Raw genomic sequence first — 17,530 nt, 5'->3', positions numbered from 1 at the left:
AAGGAGTTTATTCGCCCTAGCTCATCGCCATGGGGAGCGACAATGTTGTTTGTGAAGAAGAAGGACGGGTCGATAAGGATGTGCATCGGCTCCCGTGGGATGAATAAGGTTACAATTTGTTAAGTGTTAAAATATTCATATTTTAAGCCCTTAACTTACATGTTTTAATCCTTTAGTTTTAGTTAATTCATGCTATTTCACTTCATTTTTTGTATTTTTTTTTATAGGTTTTTGGAAGAAAAGAAAGCGAAAATTGGACAAATTGGGAAGACCTAGAAGATATGGTTAAGCTTAGCCAATCATGGTTAAGTTTAATCAATTAAAGGAAATGATTAAATCGGAATTTCTCAAATTGGAGTCAAAATCGGATTGGATTCAAAATTGGATTCTTCATACCTCTCAGTATTTTGATCATAACTTTTAGCTTAGATATTTTATTGAGATGATTCAAGCGGCATTGGAAAGCTAACTCAAAATTATACAAATCATTGTGAAATAGTATTTTCCTAATTCGGAGCACCGCAATGCCAAAATCACGCCGCAAGTTAAGACCGCAATTCTGGGCGAATCCTATTCCGATTTGGACTTAGGTTTTCTTTATCCTAATTGGACTTGGACTTAAATCTCCGAAATTCCTAGGATTACTAACGCTTGTAGGACTCTCCTAAGCCCTATAAATAGACCTCTAAGCCTCACAATTCAATATACAATTTCAAGGAGACAACTTTGGGGAGAAGAATTGGAGGCTACTTCTATGAGCGATTTTCGGTTCTTTCTTTACCTTTTCTTTTTAGTTTTATTTTAATTATGTGTTACTAACTCGTAAGGAGGGCTAGATTGAAGCCCTAATTATGCTTATTTAATATTTCAATATTGGCGCCTTTGTGATGATCATGTTGTGATATTTAACTTAATTAATTCCTGTTTTTATGAATTCCTCATATGTATGTGACTGGCCATTATATGCATGTGCTATGGACAAGTTAGTTAAATCAATTTGGACGACCGAGTCCTGGGTTTAACATAAGTAACAAAAGTAATCCACACCGGGTTCTTGGGTTAATCAACATGGGGAACCGAGAGTATATACCCATGCCCTAGGCCTCATGTGTTTGTCGATTTTCACAAAATATATGCTTTTCTAGAGAACAACTTAGTATATATCATACTAAATCCTTTAGGGAAGAAAAGAGTTAGAGTATATACCTATGCCTAACTCGTTGCTTAGGAAAATCTATAGCTTAAGGAGTATATACCCATGCCCTTAGGTTGACAAACATTAGATAGATATAACATGATCAAAGCATTGGCATATTGTTATATTATCTAAGTATGATCAGTGGTGGATATCAAATCCCTACCTTTACCTTTTCATTTATCTTTATTATCTTTTTATTTCTTTTTTCACAATATCAATTCAGTGACAAGTTGATATTTTTAATTAATTCTAAATAAAATTACAATCCTCGTGGGAACGATCTCGTACTTGCTGCACTATGCTATTTTTTGATCTTGTGTACTTGTGAGTTAAAACGTACTAAATATTATCTATTAATTTAGGTGGTATTTGGCACAACACAATTCAGTATGTATCATCTGCCAATGATCGACAATCTATTGGATCAGCTGCAAGGAGAGCACGATCGGGCTATCACCAAGTCAGGGTGAAGGAAAAGGATATTCCTAAAATAACCTTCAAGACTCGTTATGGACACCACGAGTTTTTAGTGTATGATTAATGATAATACATGCATACCTTATGACTTTTAGATATCTCAGATCTGTTATTTTCACATTCCATTACATTTACTATGAGTATGCTTGATGGTTGATCTCTTCAGTTAGTTACCAGTTAACTGAACTAGAGGAATTGTCAATAACCCTACCAAACTGGTCAAAGCCAGTTTTGGGCGTGTTACAACGCTCAAGCACATAAAAAGAACCTACATCCTTTATCTTTACTATTAAGAATGAAGTTTGAAGAAAGGCCATGTCCAAGGAATTCAATGCATTTCTTCATAATGGGACATTGTAACACCCCTTAATCCGGCCTTGACCAGCCTGGTAGGGTTACTGGCAATTACCCTAGTTTAACTAACTAGTAGCTAAATGGGAAATCGCCCATCGAAGCAACGTCAGAGTTGAAGCACAAGAAGGTGAAATAAATCTGAGACGTCTGAGATTTGATTTTGCTTACAATTTGTTAAAATATCAACTTTGTCATGAAATTGATACTATGAAAAACGAATAAAGATAAATGAGAATGTAGGGCTTTGATATCCACCACTAATCATGCCCAATAATATAACAATATGTCAATGTTTCAATCATATTATGAATACTTAAAGTTTGCCAACCTAAGGGTATTGGTTTATACTCCTTAAGCTATTGATCTCCCTAAGCAATGAATTAGGCATGAGTGTTTACTCCAATTCTTTTCTTTCTTAAATGATTTAGCATGGGTGTATACTAAGTTGTTCTTTAAGAAAGCATAAATCTATGGAAATTGACAAACACATGAGGCCTAGGGTATGGGTGTATACTTCCGGTTTTCCATGTTGATTAACCTAAGAACCTGTGAGGAGATTCTGTTGTCACTCTATTAAGCCCAAGACACGATCATCCAAAATGACTTAAATAACTAATCCATATCACATGCATATGTTGGCCAAACACATTCATATGAGGAATTCGATAAAACATGAATTAATCAAGTTAAGCATCACAATATGATTATCACAAAGGCACCAATATTGAAATATTAAATAAACATAATTAGGGCTTCAATCTAGCCCTACTAAAGTAATTAGTTACACATAATTAAAATAAAGCTAAAAGAAAAGGGAAAGAGAGAACCGAAAACATCTCCATGAAGTAGCCTCCAAATTCTCCTCTCTCCGAAGTTGTGTGTTGAATTGTGAGGCCTAGAGGTCTATTTATAGTCCTAGAGAAATCCTAGAGCCCTTAGTAAACCTAGAAAATTCGTAGGGTTTAGTTCTATTACAAGTGGGACTTGGAAAAATCCTAATATGGAAGGAAAGGGAATTCTGGCCGCAGCTGTCTTTTCACTAGCACATGGGTGTGCTCGATCACAATCCGTGTGCGGTCGATCGCACGTCTGTGATCGAGTCTCCTCTTGTGCGCACGAACGCATGCCTTGCTCGCTGATCTGGACCTCTTTGGTAGTGTGCTCGAGTGCAGGTCCCCTACAATTGATCGCACTATCAAAACCTCTAGCATTTCCCAAATTTGCTCTTTAATGCTCGAACTTTCTAGAAGTGCTTAATTTTCTTCCAAAAGCCTACAAAAACATAAAAACACATAAAAGAAAAAAAAAATAGCACAAACAAACAAAACTAAGGAATTAACAAATATAAGTTAAAGGGCTAAAATACATATATTTTAGCACTTATCAATATTCACCAAGGGAACAAGTATAATCCTCAATACTTAGACACAGAGCAACTAATAACAATCTAATCAAACCTGAAAACATGAACATTTCTGGTCTTACATAGATCCGTAGTGGCAACCTTGTCACTCGCCTATTTCTAAGGATGGGTATCCTACAAGATGCAATAATTGCGTAAGTGTAAAGATTTAGAAAGTAAACCTTACAATGGGTACGACATGAGCTAGTTTATAGAATTAAACGTGCAATTTGGTAAAAATTTGCAAGATGTGTTGTCTTTGTTAATACACCGTAAAAGTATTATTTTGTTGACAAAAGATGGTGTACTTCCAATGGCAATCGCCTAAGTATTTCAATGCAGAAAACTAATGCTTTATATGTCATACTATCATATATAGTCTACCCGAGATATTATCCCTTCTCAGCAAGGTTGGCACTGTTCTGAGTGACTTATAATACAATGCCAGTGCCTTGACCATTGTACGCAATCGTCCATAACACTAGTAGCCCGACTGAGTCCAACCTCGGGTGGCCCAAACTACTAATGATGTACGTCCTGTAGTGACCCGCCCATGAAGGCTGCACCTGTCACGAAATAACCATTGGATCCAAGGCCTATACATCACATCCATACACAGGTTGACCATAGAATCAAGCCTATATAGTAAGCCCATGGTCATTATACTGCACATACCAATGTACCATGTCATACAATGTATCTTATCAACCAATAATTAAATCAGTTACCAAGTTGTGTAAAATATAGGCATACTCATATCATACGCGTGCTCAGTTAGCTGATATATCGCACGTTTTTAAGGAAAGCAGTCATAAGTGTTTACTTACCTCGTACACTCGCCTGAGTCCTCCGACATCACAAATCCTTGCTATAACAAAATATGACACATCGTTATAAGCAGCATTAGAGAACTCTCCGAGTGAGACAATAAGTTTCTGACAAGCGAAAGGGGTTGTCAAAACCCTAAACTCAACTATTTCGGTTACTGGGCGTACGTCCTGCTCTCCAGGCGAACGCTCAACCCCATGGGCGTACATTCGGCCAAGGAGTTGAACTCTCGGCCAGAAGCTCCAAACGGGGTCTTATGCTTCTAAGGTGCGGTATAACGCATTCTAGGCTCCTAGTAAACACATGCAAAGTAACACATCATGCTATCATGCAAACCCAAGCAATAAAAGGCGGTTTAAAGCTCTTTAAAACGTTTTTGGTCTTCGTAAGAAAATAGGCGCAAGAACTTACTAAAGCATCTTTAAAACTTCTATGGACACAAAATGAGAAGTATACCTCAGTTGCTAACTATTTGGACAAGAAGTTACCTTAGAAGATGACAAGGCTCCAAGATCTCCTTTCTCTCTCTCCAAATCAGTTCTTGAACTAGGGTCAGGGTTTTTCTTGGTGTAAGGAGAGGCTGAAGTCGAAGGGTATGGATTATATAAGGGCTTGGGGTGTGTTTTGGTCTAAAAAGGTGGAGAATGGGTTAAAATTGCTTTTCAAATTGTCAACGAGCGCTTGGGTGCTATTGGGCGAGCGTTCGGGTATTATTATACAATGGATAAAAGGGTTCAGGTGTACGTTTGGGATATTGCCTAATGGCTCGAAGACTGGTCAATGAGCGCTCGTGGTGGTCCCCGTAGCATACACTCACACTCAGGTTAAGAGCATATGCTCGGGTGGTCCCTTAGCATACGTTCGGCTAGTAAGGGTGGTTTTTGGGTTTTGCTTCTAAAAGGATCTAGGAGTTGGGCTACTTGTGAACAGTTTAGGTCTTTTGGTTTATAAAACCTTGTTTTATGAAAACATTAACCATTTAGTAAATCATTATCTTTTAAAAAATGTGTTTTTTTTTTTCGGGGTATAATAGACATGGACCTTGGTTCCATATCAATCCTCCATTAATGTTGTTGGCTCCAAATAGATTTTCAAGATTAAAAGGAAAGCTAATGGCAGCGTGGAACGGTATAAGGCTCACCTTGTCACCAAGGGATTCCACCAATAGCCTGTAATTGATTTTGAAGAGACATTCAACCTTGTGGTTAAACCAGTCACCATTAGAATTGTGCTCTCTCTAGCAGTATCCTTTGACTAGCCTTTTCGGCAATCTGATGTAAGTAATGATTTCCTTCATGGCAATTTATCTGAAACAATGTACATGTCCCAACCACTTGGCTTCTCTCATCCTTAACATCCTTATGTGGTTTGCAGGTTAAAAATGACATTTACGGTCTTAAACAGGCACCAAGAACTTGGTTCTCTTGGTTGAGCACACGGCTATTTGAACTAAGCTTTTATGGGTCTAACTCCACTAGTTCCTTATTCATGTATCAAGCTAAAGGTGTCTGAATATTTGCACTAGATTACATCAATGACATTATCCTCACAAGTTCCAGCAATGACGTGTTAACCTAACTCATTGCAACGATATCTAGAGATTTCCCCATCAAAGATTTAGGCCACTTGCATTTCTTTCTAGATGTTGAACTCAGTCAAATCGCTGAATGCCTACTTCTCTCGCAACAACAATACATCTTGGACATCTTAAGCCGCACCAATATGACTCTTACCATGTCTGTGAAATCACCAATGTCTTCCTTAGCCATTCTTAACAAATTCACGGGACCTTCAATTACTAACAAAATGTTGTACTAAAGCACCGCTGGGGCACCTCAATATATATCTCTCACATGTCCCGACATTGCTTTTGCAGTAAAAATAGTGGCCCAGTTCATGCATGACCCCCGTGAAGATCATTGGTTTGCAGTAAAATGAATGCTTTGGTACTTAAAATATATGATCACTCATGGATTGTCAATCTACAAAAGCCAATCTATGCACCGAACTGCCTTTTCTGACACCAATTGGGCTGGCTGCCTGGATGACCACAAATCCACTTTAGGTTACAACATCTTCCTTGGCAAAACCTTGATCTGTTGAAGCTCCGAAAAACAACCCACGGTTTCAAGATCAAGTACTGAATCAGATTACAAAGCCATGGCAAACGCCACTGCTAAATTAATGTGGATTCAATACCTTCTTCAAGACCTCGGGGTGTTTCTACATTCAGCCTCTACTCTTTAGTGTGATAACAATGGAGCAACCTATTTGTCCTCTAATCCAGTGTATCACGCTCACACGAAGCACATATAAATTGACTATCATTTCATTCACAATCGCATTGCTAAAACAACTCTACATGTTTGATTCCTGTCCAGCAAAGATTAACTAGCAGATATCCTCACAATGCATTTGCCTTCTCCAAGATTTTGCTTCTTATGGAACAATCTCAGTGTTGCATCTTCACTATTCAAATTGAGGGGGGCTAGTGAAGCATTCACACAAGCCAAATCAATTTCAAGATGTGCCAACCAGAGGATACCTGTATGCCAGCCAGAAGTTTTCTTATCTGTAATTGCTTTGCATATATGATGTATATTTCATTACTAAACTACACTATGTACACAATTATAAATAGAAAAGCTAAACTACCAAAAGAGAGGGATGAATTAGCACAATCTTCTCTTGCTATTTTAATAGCAAGAAGCAATTAGATCACAATTAGTTCTCTAGGAGAATTCACACTGAACTAGCTATTTTTTAGCTAAAACTTGATTAGAAATTTTGTTTATTTTAGATACCTATTTTTCAAAAGCATTCCATATTCAATTCTCTAAATCTTTCTCAATTCCATTTAAATATTATTCTTTATTCTTTATTCGTTATTAATTTACTATTTATTCCAATGGTCATATTTACAAATGGTCATTTTTCAACAGTCATATGCTTTCATTAGTATAAATAAGATCATTTCCTCTCCAATTTTCATTCAATTCTTTGTTATCTCTTTATGGCTCGCTCTCTTTTTCGTAAAAATGCTTATGAAGAGTTGGAGATAATTACAAAACTTGCAATGGAAGAAGGATTGGATAGCGAGAGAGGATCAACATCACATTGTTATTCTATTCAACATTACACGATCACAGCTATTTAGTTGAACGCCAACATATCCTCACAAATATTTTTGAAGGAGATTTTGGATGAGTCATTTTCTTTTTCTCTACATTCAATCTATGGTAGAAGCTCATGAACCTCATTTTGTCCAAAAAAGAGATGGTTTTAGAAGGCTCAGTTTATCTTCCCTTCATAAGATGACTGTAACACTTTGGATGGTTGCATATAGTGTTACAACAAATTTTATAGATGAATACACGAGGATTGGAGAAAGCATCACCATAAAGAGTCTACAAAAGTTAGTTAAAGTGGTGGTTTCATTTTTTTTTTTTTTTTTTTTTGAAGAGTACTTTAGGTCACCCAACAACAATAACATTGCTAGATTGCTAGATTGCTAGCGATTTATCAAACCGTAAATTTCTAGGCATGTTGGGGGAGCATTGATTGCATGCATTGAAAATAGAAAAACTATATGACTGCATGTAAATGTATGTATTCTAGTCATATCCATGAACTTACTATTATTTTGGAAGCAGTCGCGTGATGTGATTTTTGCATATACCAAGTGTTTTTTTGGATAACCTATGTTTTATAATGACAAAAGTGCTAGAAAGGTCTTTTGTATTTTTTGAGCTTACTCAAGGGTGTGCTCCTTCTGTCAACTACAGAATCAATTGTATAACACCCCCAAATTAATTAAATGGTAATTAATCTGAGACGCTACATTTACTACCATAATATTAGAATTATTCAGTACAAATGTAATATTGATGAAAGATCAATCACATTTACCTTTTTTTTTTCTTTTTTTTTTTTTTTTTTTTTTTCTCTCATCCTCTTACAACACTAGTACACACCAGAGCCTCTATGAATACAATAGCCTCAAAAAAGTATACTATTTCCTAAATGCAACAAGTAGAAGAATATACATAAAATTGTCTCCACAAGGTTCTACATTGCAACTTAAAATTTTGTGAATGCATCTAGTCTTTACTCTTGGAACTATCACATGCTAATTTGTAAAACAATAATGTTTTACATGTGGAAAATCATATAAGTCTACAACTTAGTAAGTAATTACCAACTCATGTAGTGAATCCAATTTTTGTAAGTAATGAATCAGAATAGTTAATAGTTTGCAGAAAACATTGCGGGAGTTGTTGACTGAACATCAATAAGGTTTTAAACATGAAGTTTTGGACAAATTACGACATGCAAGCAATTATGACAAATTATGTAGAAAACATTAAGTTTTAAACATGAAGTTTTTGGACAAATTAAGACCAAATAACACAATAATCGTGTCAGTTTGGGAAAAATGATACATTTAGCAAGAAATTTAAGACATATACTTAAGTAATCATTGTAATACCTTGAAATATTAATTAGGAATAAGTGAGCTTTGGTTGGACTACTAGGTTTGTTAGGGTTTGTTTTAAAGGAAAGAATGTTAACTCATTGTCTCAGCAAAATGTTTGAGGTTAGACAAACAAACGTTCGGATGGAACCCTAGGCCCGAACGTTCAACAAAGTATAGACAAACGTTCACTTGTAATCCTAGCCACGAACATTCGACACAATACAAATAAACATTTGTGTTCTGACTGTACTGAAGAATAACACCTCAACCTTATCCTCAACAAAGTATTTATTGGGTAAAATTATAGTATCCAACATTTTTTTGATCAAAGTAATTAAGAGGGATACAATATTTTTTTTAAAAAAAATCCTGACATCATTATTATTATTATTAGGAATTAATATTTATAAAAGAGGGGTATTTTAGAAATTCTTACAATATTTAAGGGAAAATCTTAATGGATAAGGGACATTGCAAAAAATTAAAAATTTCAATACCGTAAATTAAAAATTTTTAAACTTCGATAGAGTAATTTTAAAACAAGTAAAAATTCATGATATTTTGTGAAGTTTTTCCCCTACGATAAACCTCCAATTTGAACGTTTTATTTGAAAATGGGTTACAACATGGAGCGAGGCTGACGGGTTTAGAGCCGAAACCAAAACTAGCTGGGCCTGGGGCTTCGCAAAAACACACCACAAAACTTGAAACACAAAGCTGGCTCGGTGTCGTCTCCAGACTCGCACCTGAGTCTCATTCACAAACCCACCAGCCGAGCCACCTTCACATTTCTCTCTCAAAACGTAAATAAAACCCACCGAAACGGTGGCGTAAAGCTAGAGCATTGGGCCGAGCGTGCTCGAGTTGATCTCTGTGTGTGTGTCTGTACGAGTAGGCGTCGCGGCTGAGAGGCTCTGCGCAGTCAAAGCTGATCTGTTTGCTTTATCTCTCTTCCTTTAATTTCTCTCTCTTTCTCTCTCGGCTCAGATCCATCCGGCTCAGATCTAGCCCCGCCGATCCTTGCTTTCCACCTTCGATCTCCCTCCATTTTCCTCGCTCTTTTTTCTGAGCGCTCTTCGTGATGCTTGGCCTCCAACCAGAGAAGCCGTGCACAGACCTCAATTCAGTGCTCCATGGTGAGTCATCCACAGTACCTGGCTAACCCACTCCTCCAAGAAATTAACCATTTTTGTTGTTGTTGTTGATGTTGTTTTGTTTGAATTTCAGGTTGTGTTTCTTAGCACTGAGAAATTGAATTAAGGAGGATTCTAATGAATTTTGGGGTAAGAAACTAAAAAGTAGAGAGCTGTTACTGGTAATGTTAAAGCTTCTTTAGCTAGTAGTAATGATCGCATGGTTCATTTGAGCATCTCTTACTTCCTACTACTCTGATTGCCTAGCTGACCAGTTCCAGTTTTTACTTATTTTTTATTTTTTAAAAAATTATGCTTTTAGTTGTTCTAGGAATAGAGATTATGAAATGTAAATTTGGAGTTCAAAATGGGGTTTCTTGATTGTAAGAACTTTTATTTGGGACTTTATGCATATATATGTATTTTGGAATGAACATTTCTGAGAAAATTGTTTTGATTTGGGGCGCCTTACACTTTTAAAAAGATTGGTTATTACTTATCAAAAAATATTTTTGAGAAATATTTGTTTGTTTCCTTTTGTCTTTTGAGTATTAATTGAATGGTGTTGGAGTTTCTAGTATAGTGGAGAATCTCACTTCGAAACAACAAACTTGAGTGGTTGATATAATACACTTGGATCTAAATCCATCGGTTTAGGCTTTTAGGAACATGTGTATCATAGTCTCGCTTGAGAATTTCCCAAGATGTTATACTCCTTAACAAATGGTGAAAGTATGATGTTTGGTTTATGATCTTGCTGGTGTGAGTGCCTCCTGTTGTTTGTCGCGTAATGGGTTATTTGTATCTTTAACATGCTGTATATGTATGTGTAGGTTGCATGATTAGAGGCCTTGTGTTTGACCTTAGTGTGTAGATTGTTTGATTGAATTATATCATCCGTAGTTGGAACGCTTCAACATATTAAAGACAAGTTATTTTGATTGAATTATATCATCCCTAGTTGGAATGCTTCAGCATATTCAAAACAAATTGTTTTGATTGAATTATATCGTCCTAGTTGGAACGCACCTTTTGCATTGATGTTTAATTGTTTCATGAATTGAAAAGTATCCATGTTTTTGTTAGTTTCTAGCATGGTATGGATTCATGTTTGAGGAATATTTACAATTTCCGTTTTGAAATGTTAATTGTTCTCTCATTATTAATGTTGGACTTTCAGACAGGAACAGTTAGTGGGAAGGCAGGGAACCAAATGGACTGGACTGCAAATAACACATTTAAATCTTTCAAAGGTACCGAAATTGATATATGATGCTTACGATTTTGTTATTCGTGAAAGAAAAAATGGCATCATATGTTAAGGTACTGTGATGAATTGGTCTTTGTTTTGGCTACTGCCATTGTGTATTTACAATTAAAATGAGATGCTGACAATCCAACAATGTTGTCCTGCATCCTGTTTATTTGTGCTGCATACTATATAGAAGGTCAATTTCATGTATGAAAATGTTACACAAAATTAAAAAATAGTGAAAAACATGTCAAACATTTTAAGATACTAAAAGCAAGGAAGAGATTGATGTGGATCAACTTTCGTACCTCCTAATATGATGGATGTTTACTTGACTATTTCTACAAAAATTCTTAATTACCAAAAGCAAGGGATGAAAAAATTATTCTGGATCAATTATTATGCCTGAATTATGCCTGGATATATGATAATGTTTGGCTGTTGCTTAGGAATTTTTATTCAAAACCAAGGTTCATATATTTCTTTTATTTGGTAATGGCTACTAATAAGCAGTTTCACAAAATCTGAAGTGTTCCATTTATATTTTCTGCTGTTAAACTTGAGTACATGAATATATTATATATAAAAACTAATTTACAAAAAGAAGAAGAAAAAAAACAGATTTCTACAGTATAAATTTTGCAGTAGGAAATATGTTGAAGTGTTCTGAAGGATGTTCTTCCTATTGGGATAGTAGAAATTTCTAATCAACCTGTGTTAATGCAAGTATTTGGGGTTGATTTATGGGGATTAGAGTAGATGGAGGTAGGAATCCTTTTTTTGTTTTTAAATAGAAGGGAGTATATTGATCCAATTCAACAGACCACCTGCGTAGAGGAAGTTGTGCTGAGAAAACAATGAGAACATGAGAATTAATGATAAAATACCAAAGCACAAACTGAACGTAACAGTCGGATTAGGTTGGTGTCTTTCACAAGGGAAAGTATATAATTACCAGACTTGTTCAGTAGTTAAAGTGTATCACATTCTTGATGGGAAATGAGAAAGCTTGCCAAGAATTGATGGACTATACCAGTTTCTGTGCGCTGAAATCTAGCTCTCAGGGACTTATTCTAGATCTACGGTTATTATTAAGTTTTTGAACATCTTAACATGCATATGAGTCAATTTGTTTAAATTGGATGTTTCTTTTATTGGTCTTTAGATCTCCCGACATGCTGTTAGGAGAATAAAAAAAAAATAAAAAAAAGATCATTGACTGCAAATAACTCTCCTGATGTCTACCAGTAACTCTCCTGATGGCTTTCTGATGGTGAGCTTTCAATAATGAATAACCAATGAATCTATGATTTTTTCTGTTTGTTGCTTCTTGGTTTAGATATGGAACCCAAATCTATGATGGATATTGCAATCATTCCAAGCATTGATCAAATAGATATTGGATTGGGTTCTTCAGAAAAGGCAAATGCTATTACTTCAGCGAAACCGAGAAAGAAGACAATGACATCAGTTTATCTCAAGTTTTTTGAAACAGCTCCTGATGGGAAAAGTCGGAGGTGCAAATTTTGTGGACAGAGTTATTCTATTGCGACTGCCACTGGTAATAATTTTTTCTGTACCTCATTTCTTGGATATTGTTGTTGTGTTGTTGCACTCAATCTCAACATGTGATGAGTATTGCAGCACAAATGGGCATTTGATAACTAGATTTGCATCTTGCTTTTTATTTTATATTCACGTTTTAAGCCAATGAACATGTCACAAGCTTATAGGGAAACATTTAATGTGTGGAATGGCCTATTCCCCCCGCTTTCCCCTATCCCCCGCCCCGGCCTCCCTCGTAGCAATCCAGTGTATCTTTCCTAGATCTGTCTCTGGGCTTGAGCCTATTAGTGATGATCATGCATTTTTATTCGTGAAGGCAATTTGGGAAGGCACCTGAGTAATCGGCATCCAGGATACGATAAGTCAGGGGATGTTGTCAGCAATTCAGCACCACAGCCCATCACTGTAATCAGGAAATCTCAACCTCAAGGGAAACCTCCCCAGGTGGATTATGATCATCTAAATTGGTTGCTCATTAAGTGGCTCATTGTAGCTTCTCTGCCTCCTTCGACATTGGAAGAAAAGTGGTTGGCAAACTCCTATAAGTTTCTGAACCCATCAATACAACTCTGGCCAGGTGAGAAGTATAAAGCAGTATTTCGGGAAGTTTTCAGAAGCATGCAGGAAGATGTAAGAGCATCTTTGGAACAGGTTTCTTCAAAGGTATCCATTACACTAGACTTCTGGACTTCCTATGAACAAATTTATTATATGAGTGTGGCATGCCAATGGATTGATGAGAACTGGTCCTTCCAAAAGGTTCTTCTTGATATCTGTCACATTCCTCACCCTTGTGGGGATACCGAGATATATCACTCCCTGGTGAAGGTTCTTAAGATGTACAATATAGAAAATAGAGTCCTCTCCTGCACTCATGATAACAGTCAAACTGCCATCCATGCCTGCCATTCATTGAAAGAGGGCTTGGATGGTCAGAAAGGAGGGCCTTTTTGTTACATCCCTTGTGCTGCTCGTACTTTGAACTTGATCATAGATGACGGATTGAGAACCACAAAACCAGTAATCTCTAAGATCCGGGAGTTTGTACTAGAATTAAATGCATCCTCAGAGATATCGGATGATTTTATTCAGTTAGCTACAGCATATCAAGAAGGTAGTTGGAAGTTTCCACTGGATGCTTCAGCAAGGTGGAGTGGCAATTACCAGATGCTAGATATTGTGCGCAAGGTACTTGCTTTTGTCATTGAAACCCTCCTGGTTTAAGATATGAGAAATGCACTAATGAAAAGGCTATTTATTTAAACTTTTGGCCAAATAGCTGTGTATAATACACATGAAAATTATATCCTTTTACCTGAAATATTTACCTTCGAGTTAGATTCTTTTCCATCTTCAAACATTATTTTGATAGATTACAATTAAAAGTAAGAAAACAAAACCACTTATGATTTCAATAACCAAGATTGTAAAACCAGCAAGCCAAAACCTATAATTGCTTGATGCTGGTACTTCAAATATTTGTTTTTCCCCCCTTAGAGAAAAAAGTGAAGAAATTATCAAAATTTTAGAAGAATGCTTTGATAAGGAATGGGACTTTGCCTGCAGTATTTAGTCGAAATTGAGGAAGTTTAGAAGTACAGTAATTAAGGACTGGGTGTAGTTAAGAAATGGAACTTTGTGAGTAGAACTTGGCATCTATGGCCAAAAGTTTAACATCAGGATGATGAACATTCACAATGAGCTCTTTAAACCCAAGGGATTGGCCTAATGGTTGAGACTTGTGGTCTTAGGGAGTATCACTCCATAAATCCCAAGTTCGAGATTTGCTAGGTGCAAACTTTCCTTTGAGGCGACACCCCTTGGTGTAAAAGCCAGCGATTTACTCTAATTTCTGTAGAAAAACTTCCGAGGGTGCAGTGTATGGGTCCAAGGCTTACTTTGCAAAGGTGGGTCCGAAGTGCCTTGTTGAGGTTCTCTGTCATAAAAATAAATAAATAAATAAATAAAAGAGCTCTTTAAAATTTCTCAAAATTTAACTTTAAAAATCCACTTTAATTAATTTAGTTAGCCACTTTTCAAAGCCGCTAACTATCAAACTCTCTAAATATTTATTTACTTTAACTAAATATTCTATTTTATTGATGAAACCAACTTTTGGAGTCTGCATGAAAAATATATTTTAATTGAGAGGAAAGAAGAAGTATAAAAGAGAAAGAGCATTAAAAAAATAAATAACTTTCACTTTTGGACTCTTTACATTTAGAGAGCATTACTAACAAGAGTTAAATTTAACATCGAGTAGAGAGTTTGTTAAATGGATTTTTTTGTGAGTTTTTTCAAATTTTTAGAGAAAAGTTAAATTTGGTGAGTTCAATAAGAATGCAGTGGTTCCATTTGGAGAAAACAGCCAGTAGCTACAATATAAACTACTTTTAACGACTGTGTTGAACTTCAGTGGATAAAGGAACTCTGCAAATAACACATTGGTTTTGAAATATGGGGATGCATGCCAAGGGTGAAATTTTTCTCTCTGTTTACTAATTTATTTGTTTGATCCTCCCAATTTTAATTGGGTAAAACAATTGCCTGATTATTCACCATCAAGATACGCATCCATATCTGCCAATGATTGTCGAAAAAAAAAGATAGCATTAGATGTTTTAATTTTCCTGGAATAGTTGCTATTGATAAAGGTAGAATAATTGCCTAATATAGCCTCCCTGTGTTCGTGTTTTGGTGTCTGTATGTGCGTGTGCCACGTATGCATTAATAAAGTGCCTATTGATGTACTAGGATTTTACATGACACAGGCCAGTAAGTCTATGGATGCTGTTATCAGGAAGTATGAGGAGACTCTTGGCAGTAATAGGATGCTGAGCTCCGCAGAGAAGAATGCAGTCAATATCGTGCATCAATATTTAGAACCCTTCTACAAAACCACAACCAACATATGCACAAACAAGGTGCCCACAATTGGGCTGGTTCTATTCTTCATGGATCACATCTCTGAAACAATTGCTGTCTGCAGAGAATCCCGTCACAGCCCAGACTGGCTAAAGAATGCTGCCGAAGACATGGCCATAAAGGCCAGAAACTACAATAACCAAGTTTGCAATATATTTACATATATGACAGCAATTCTTGATCCTCGAATCAAGGGAGAGCTAATTCCTGAGAGTCTCAGCTCAGGAAATTATCTTGAGGAAGCAAGAACCCATTTCATGAGAAATTATTCTGCCAGCCACTTTGCATCCATGACTAGTGGATACAGTGCTCCAGAGATTGAAGATGGAGGGAGTGTCTCTTTTGCAGAAGAAATTGCTCGGAAGAAACGAAGGGTGAGCATGAGTACTGCCACTGATGAACTCACACAGTATCTGTCAGAGCAACCAGCTCCAATACCAACAGATGTCCTGGAGTGGTGGAAGGTCAATAGCACGCGCTACCCACGGCTTTCTCTGATGGCTCGAGATTTCTTGACTGTGCAGGCAACTTCTGTAGCACCTGAAGAGTTGTTCTGCAGCAAAGGTGATGAGATAGATAAGCAACGAATTTGTATGCCACATGATACTGCTCAGGCGCTCCTTTGTATCAGATCATGGACCCATGGAGGAATCAAGTTAAAGTTCAAGTCTACTGAGATAGACTATGAGAGATTGATGGAATTGGCAGCTGCTGCAGCAGCAGATAATAGTAATGCTGGTTCTGACAAGAAACAAAAATGATAACAGAGACAGCATTGCTTGGTACTGTCTTATGGATATTGTCTGTACATTTCCATAAACAAAGAGAGGACCTCTTGACCAAAAAAATGAGAAAAATAAGAAAGGAGAGACGGCACAGAGCTTTTAGTCATATCCTGAGATGGCTACTTGTAATTTACCTTCCAACTCAGATGAGGGGAATGGGTGTGCAATACACATTTTCACTTTTGTTGTATGTAGAACACGATGTATTGATGTACAGTTGAACGGAAGAACGCTAACCAAGAGGGAAACGCAGGAGTAAGTGTATCTGATTAATTGAAAATACGAGTAATGCTGTGAAGCAACTTAGCAAATCTTGTGGTTGTTTTCTTTTACCCTCTTTGTTATCAAACATAGTGATTTTATGGAGTAATGTAAGAAGTCATTCTTGTGTCCCTTCAAAAATTATGTAGCTCTTAAAATTACTATTGTGTTTGTGATTGATTATTATTATTGATTTTTGATTAAATAGTAATTTTAAAAGCTACCTCATTTTTGGAGGGATATAAGAGTTGTACAAGAGTGACTTCTACAAAAAGACGAAGAAAATAATAGTAAACAATATATGTTTGCATAGAAAAAAATGGAGGACAAATATTTGTTCACGGCGGCTGTATGAAGGATGAAAAGCAAGTTTAGACCTCCAAACTCAAGGTTCAATCAATAACAATGCAGGAATATAATAATTTAAAAATTAAAAACAACTGCAATGATAACAATAATCAAACCACCAACAAAAATTCAAACTTTGATACACGTCAACAACAATTTTTGTTGGAGAATAGGAAACCTTTTGACACTCAAAAGTAACACCTTTTTGGGACAGCCAAACCCAGAAAATTTTAATAGAAGAATACTAAATAGACAAGATACTTACAGCCCTTTGTAGTTCTAGACTCTTATGCGCAAATGAGCTCTTCACTACCCTGCTTCCTTAGTAGGCTCCAGTTTCTCACTAGCTTATTTTCTTCTGATTGATTCCCTTATCAAACCGCTAGTAGCCTTTCGTTGATGAGCAGTTGATGTAGCAGCACCGTGGTTTGATCAATATTCCAAGAGTCTTCACTTCAAGCGAACAACCTCTTGGCACACCCCAAGCACATTGTGTACGAGTACACCAATAGCTATGCTTGGTA

General features: G+C 36.4%; 1 protein-coding gene across 2 annotated transcripts; it reads left to right on the top strand.

Moving 5' to 3' along the window:
* Positions 1-9,571: 9,571 nt before the first annotated feature.
* Positions 9,572-16,761, top strand: LOC132184995 (BED zinc finger and hAT dimerization domain-containing protein). Of its 2 annotated transcripts, XM_059598802.2 has the most exons (6): positions 9,572-9,872; positions 9,964-10,019; positions 11,050-11,122; positions 12,461-12,682; positions 13,004-13,875; positions 15,459-16,761. In XM_059598802.2, exons 2-6 carry the CDS (start codon positions 10,008-10,010, stop codon positions 16,371-16,373), a joined length of 2,094 nt encoding a protein of 697 aa, XP_059454785.2. In that variant the 5' UTR covers positions 9,572-9,872; positions 9,964-10,007; the 3' UTR covers positions 16,374-16,761. The 2 variants fall into 2 exon arrangements, with proteins under 2 accessions (XP_059454785.2, XP_059454786.2); XM_059598803.2 differs by lacking the exon at positions 9,572-9,872 and having other exon boundaries at positions 9,979-10,019; positions 11,054-11,122.
* The last annotated feature ends 769 nt before the right edge of the window (positions 16,762-17,530 follow it).

Source organism: Corylus avellana, chromosome 7, assembly GCF_965113065.1.
Source record: "Corylus avellana chromosome 7, dhCorAvel1.hap1.2, whole genome shotgun sequence".
NCBI classification, from domain to species: domain Eukaryota; kingdom Viridiplantae; phylum Streptophyta; class Magnoliopsida; order Fagales; family Betulaceae; genus Corylus; species Corylus avellana.
This window is presented reverse-complemented; position numbering and strand designations above follow the sequence as displayed.

Bases quoted from the DNA above. Each gene is read 5' to 3' on its own strand.
- LOC132184995 (XM_059598802.2), top strand. The intron at 11,123-12,460 runs GTACCGAAATTG...TTCTTGGTTTAG, and splicing joins CACATTTAAATCTTTCAAAG to ATATGGAACCCAAATCTATG. The intron at 13,876-15,458 runs GTACTTGCTTTT...TACATGACACAG, and splicing joins TGCTAGATATTGTGCGCAAG to GCCAGTAAGTCTATGGATGC.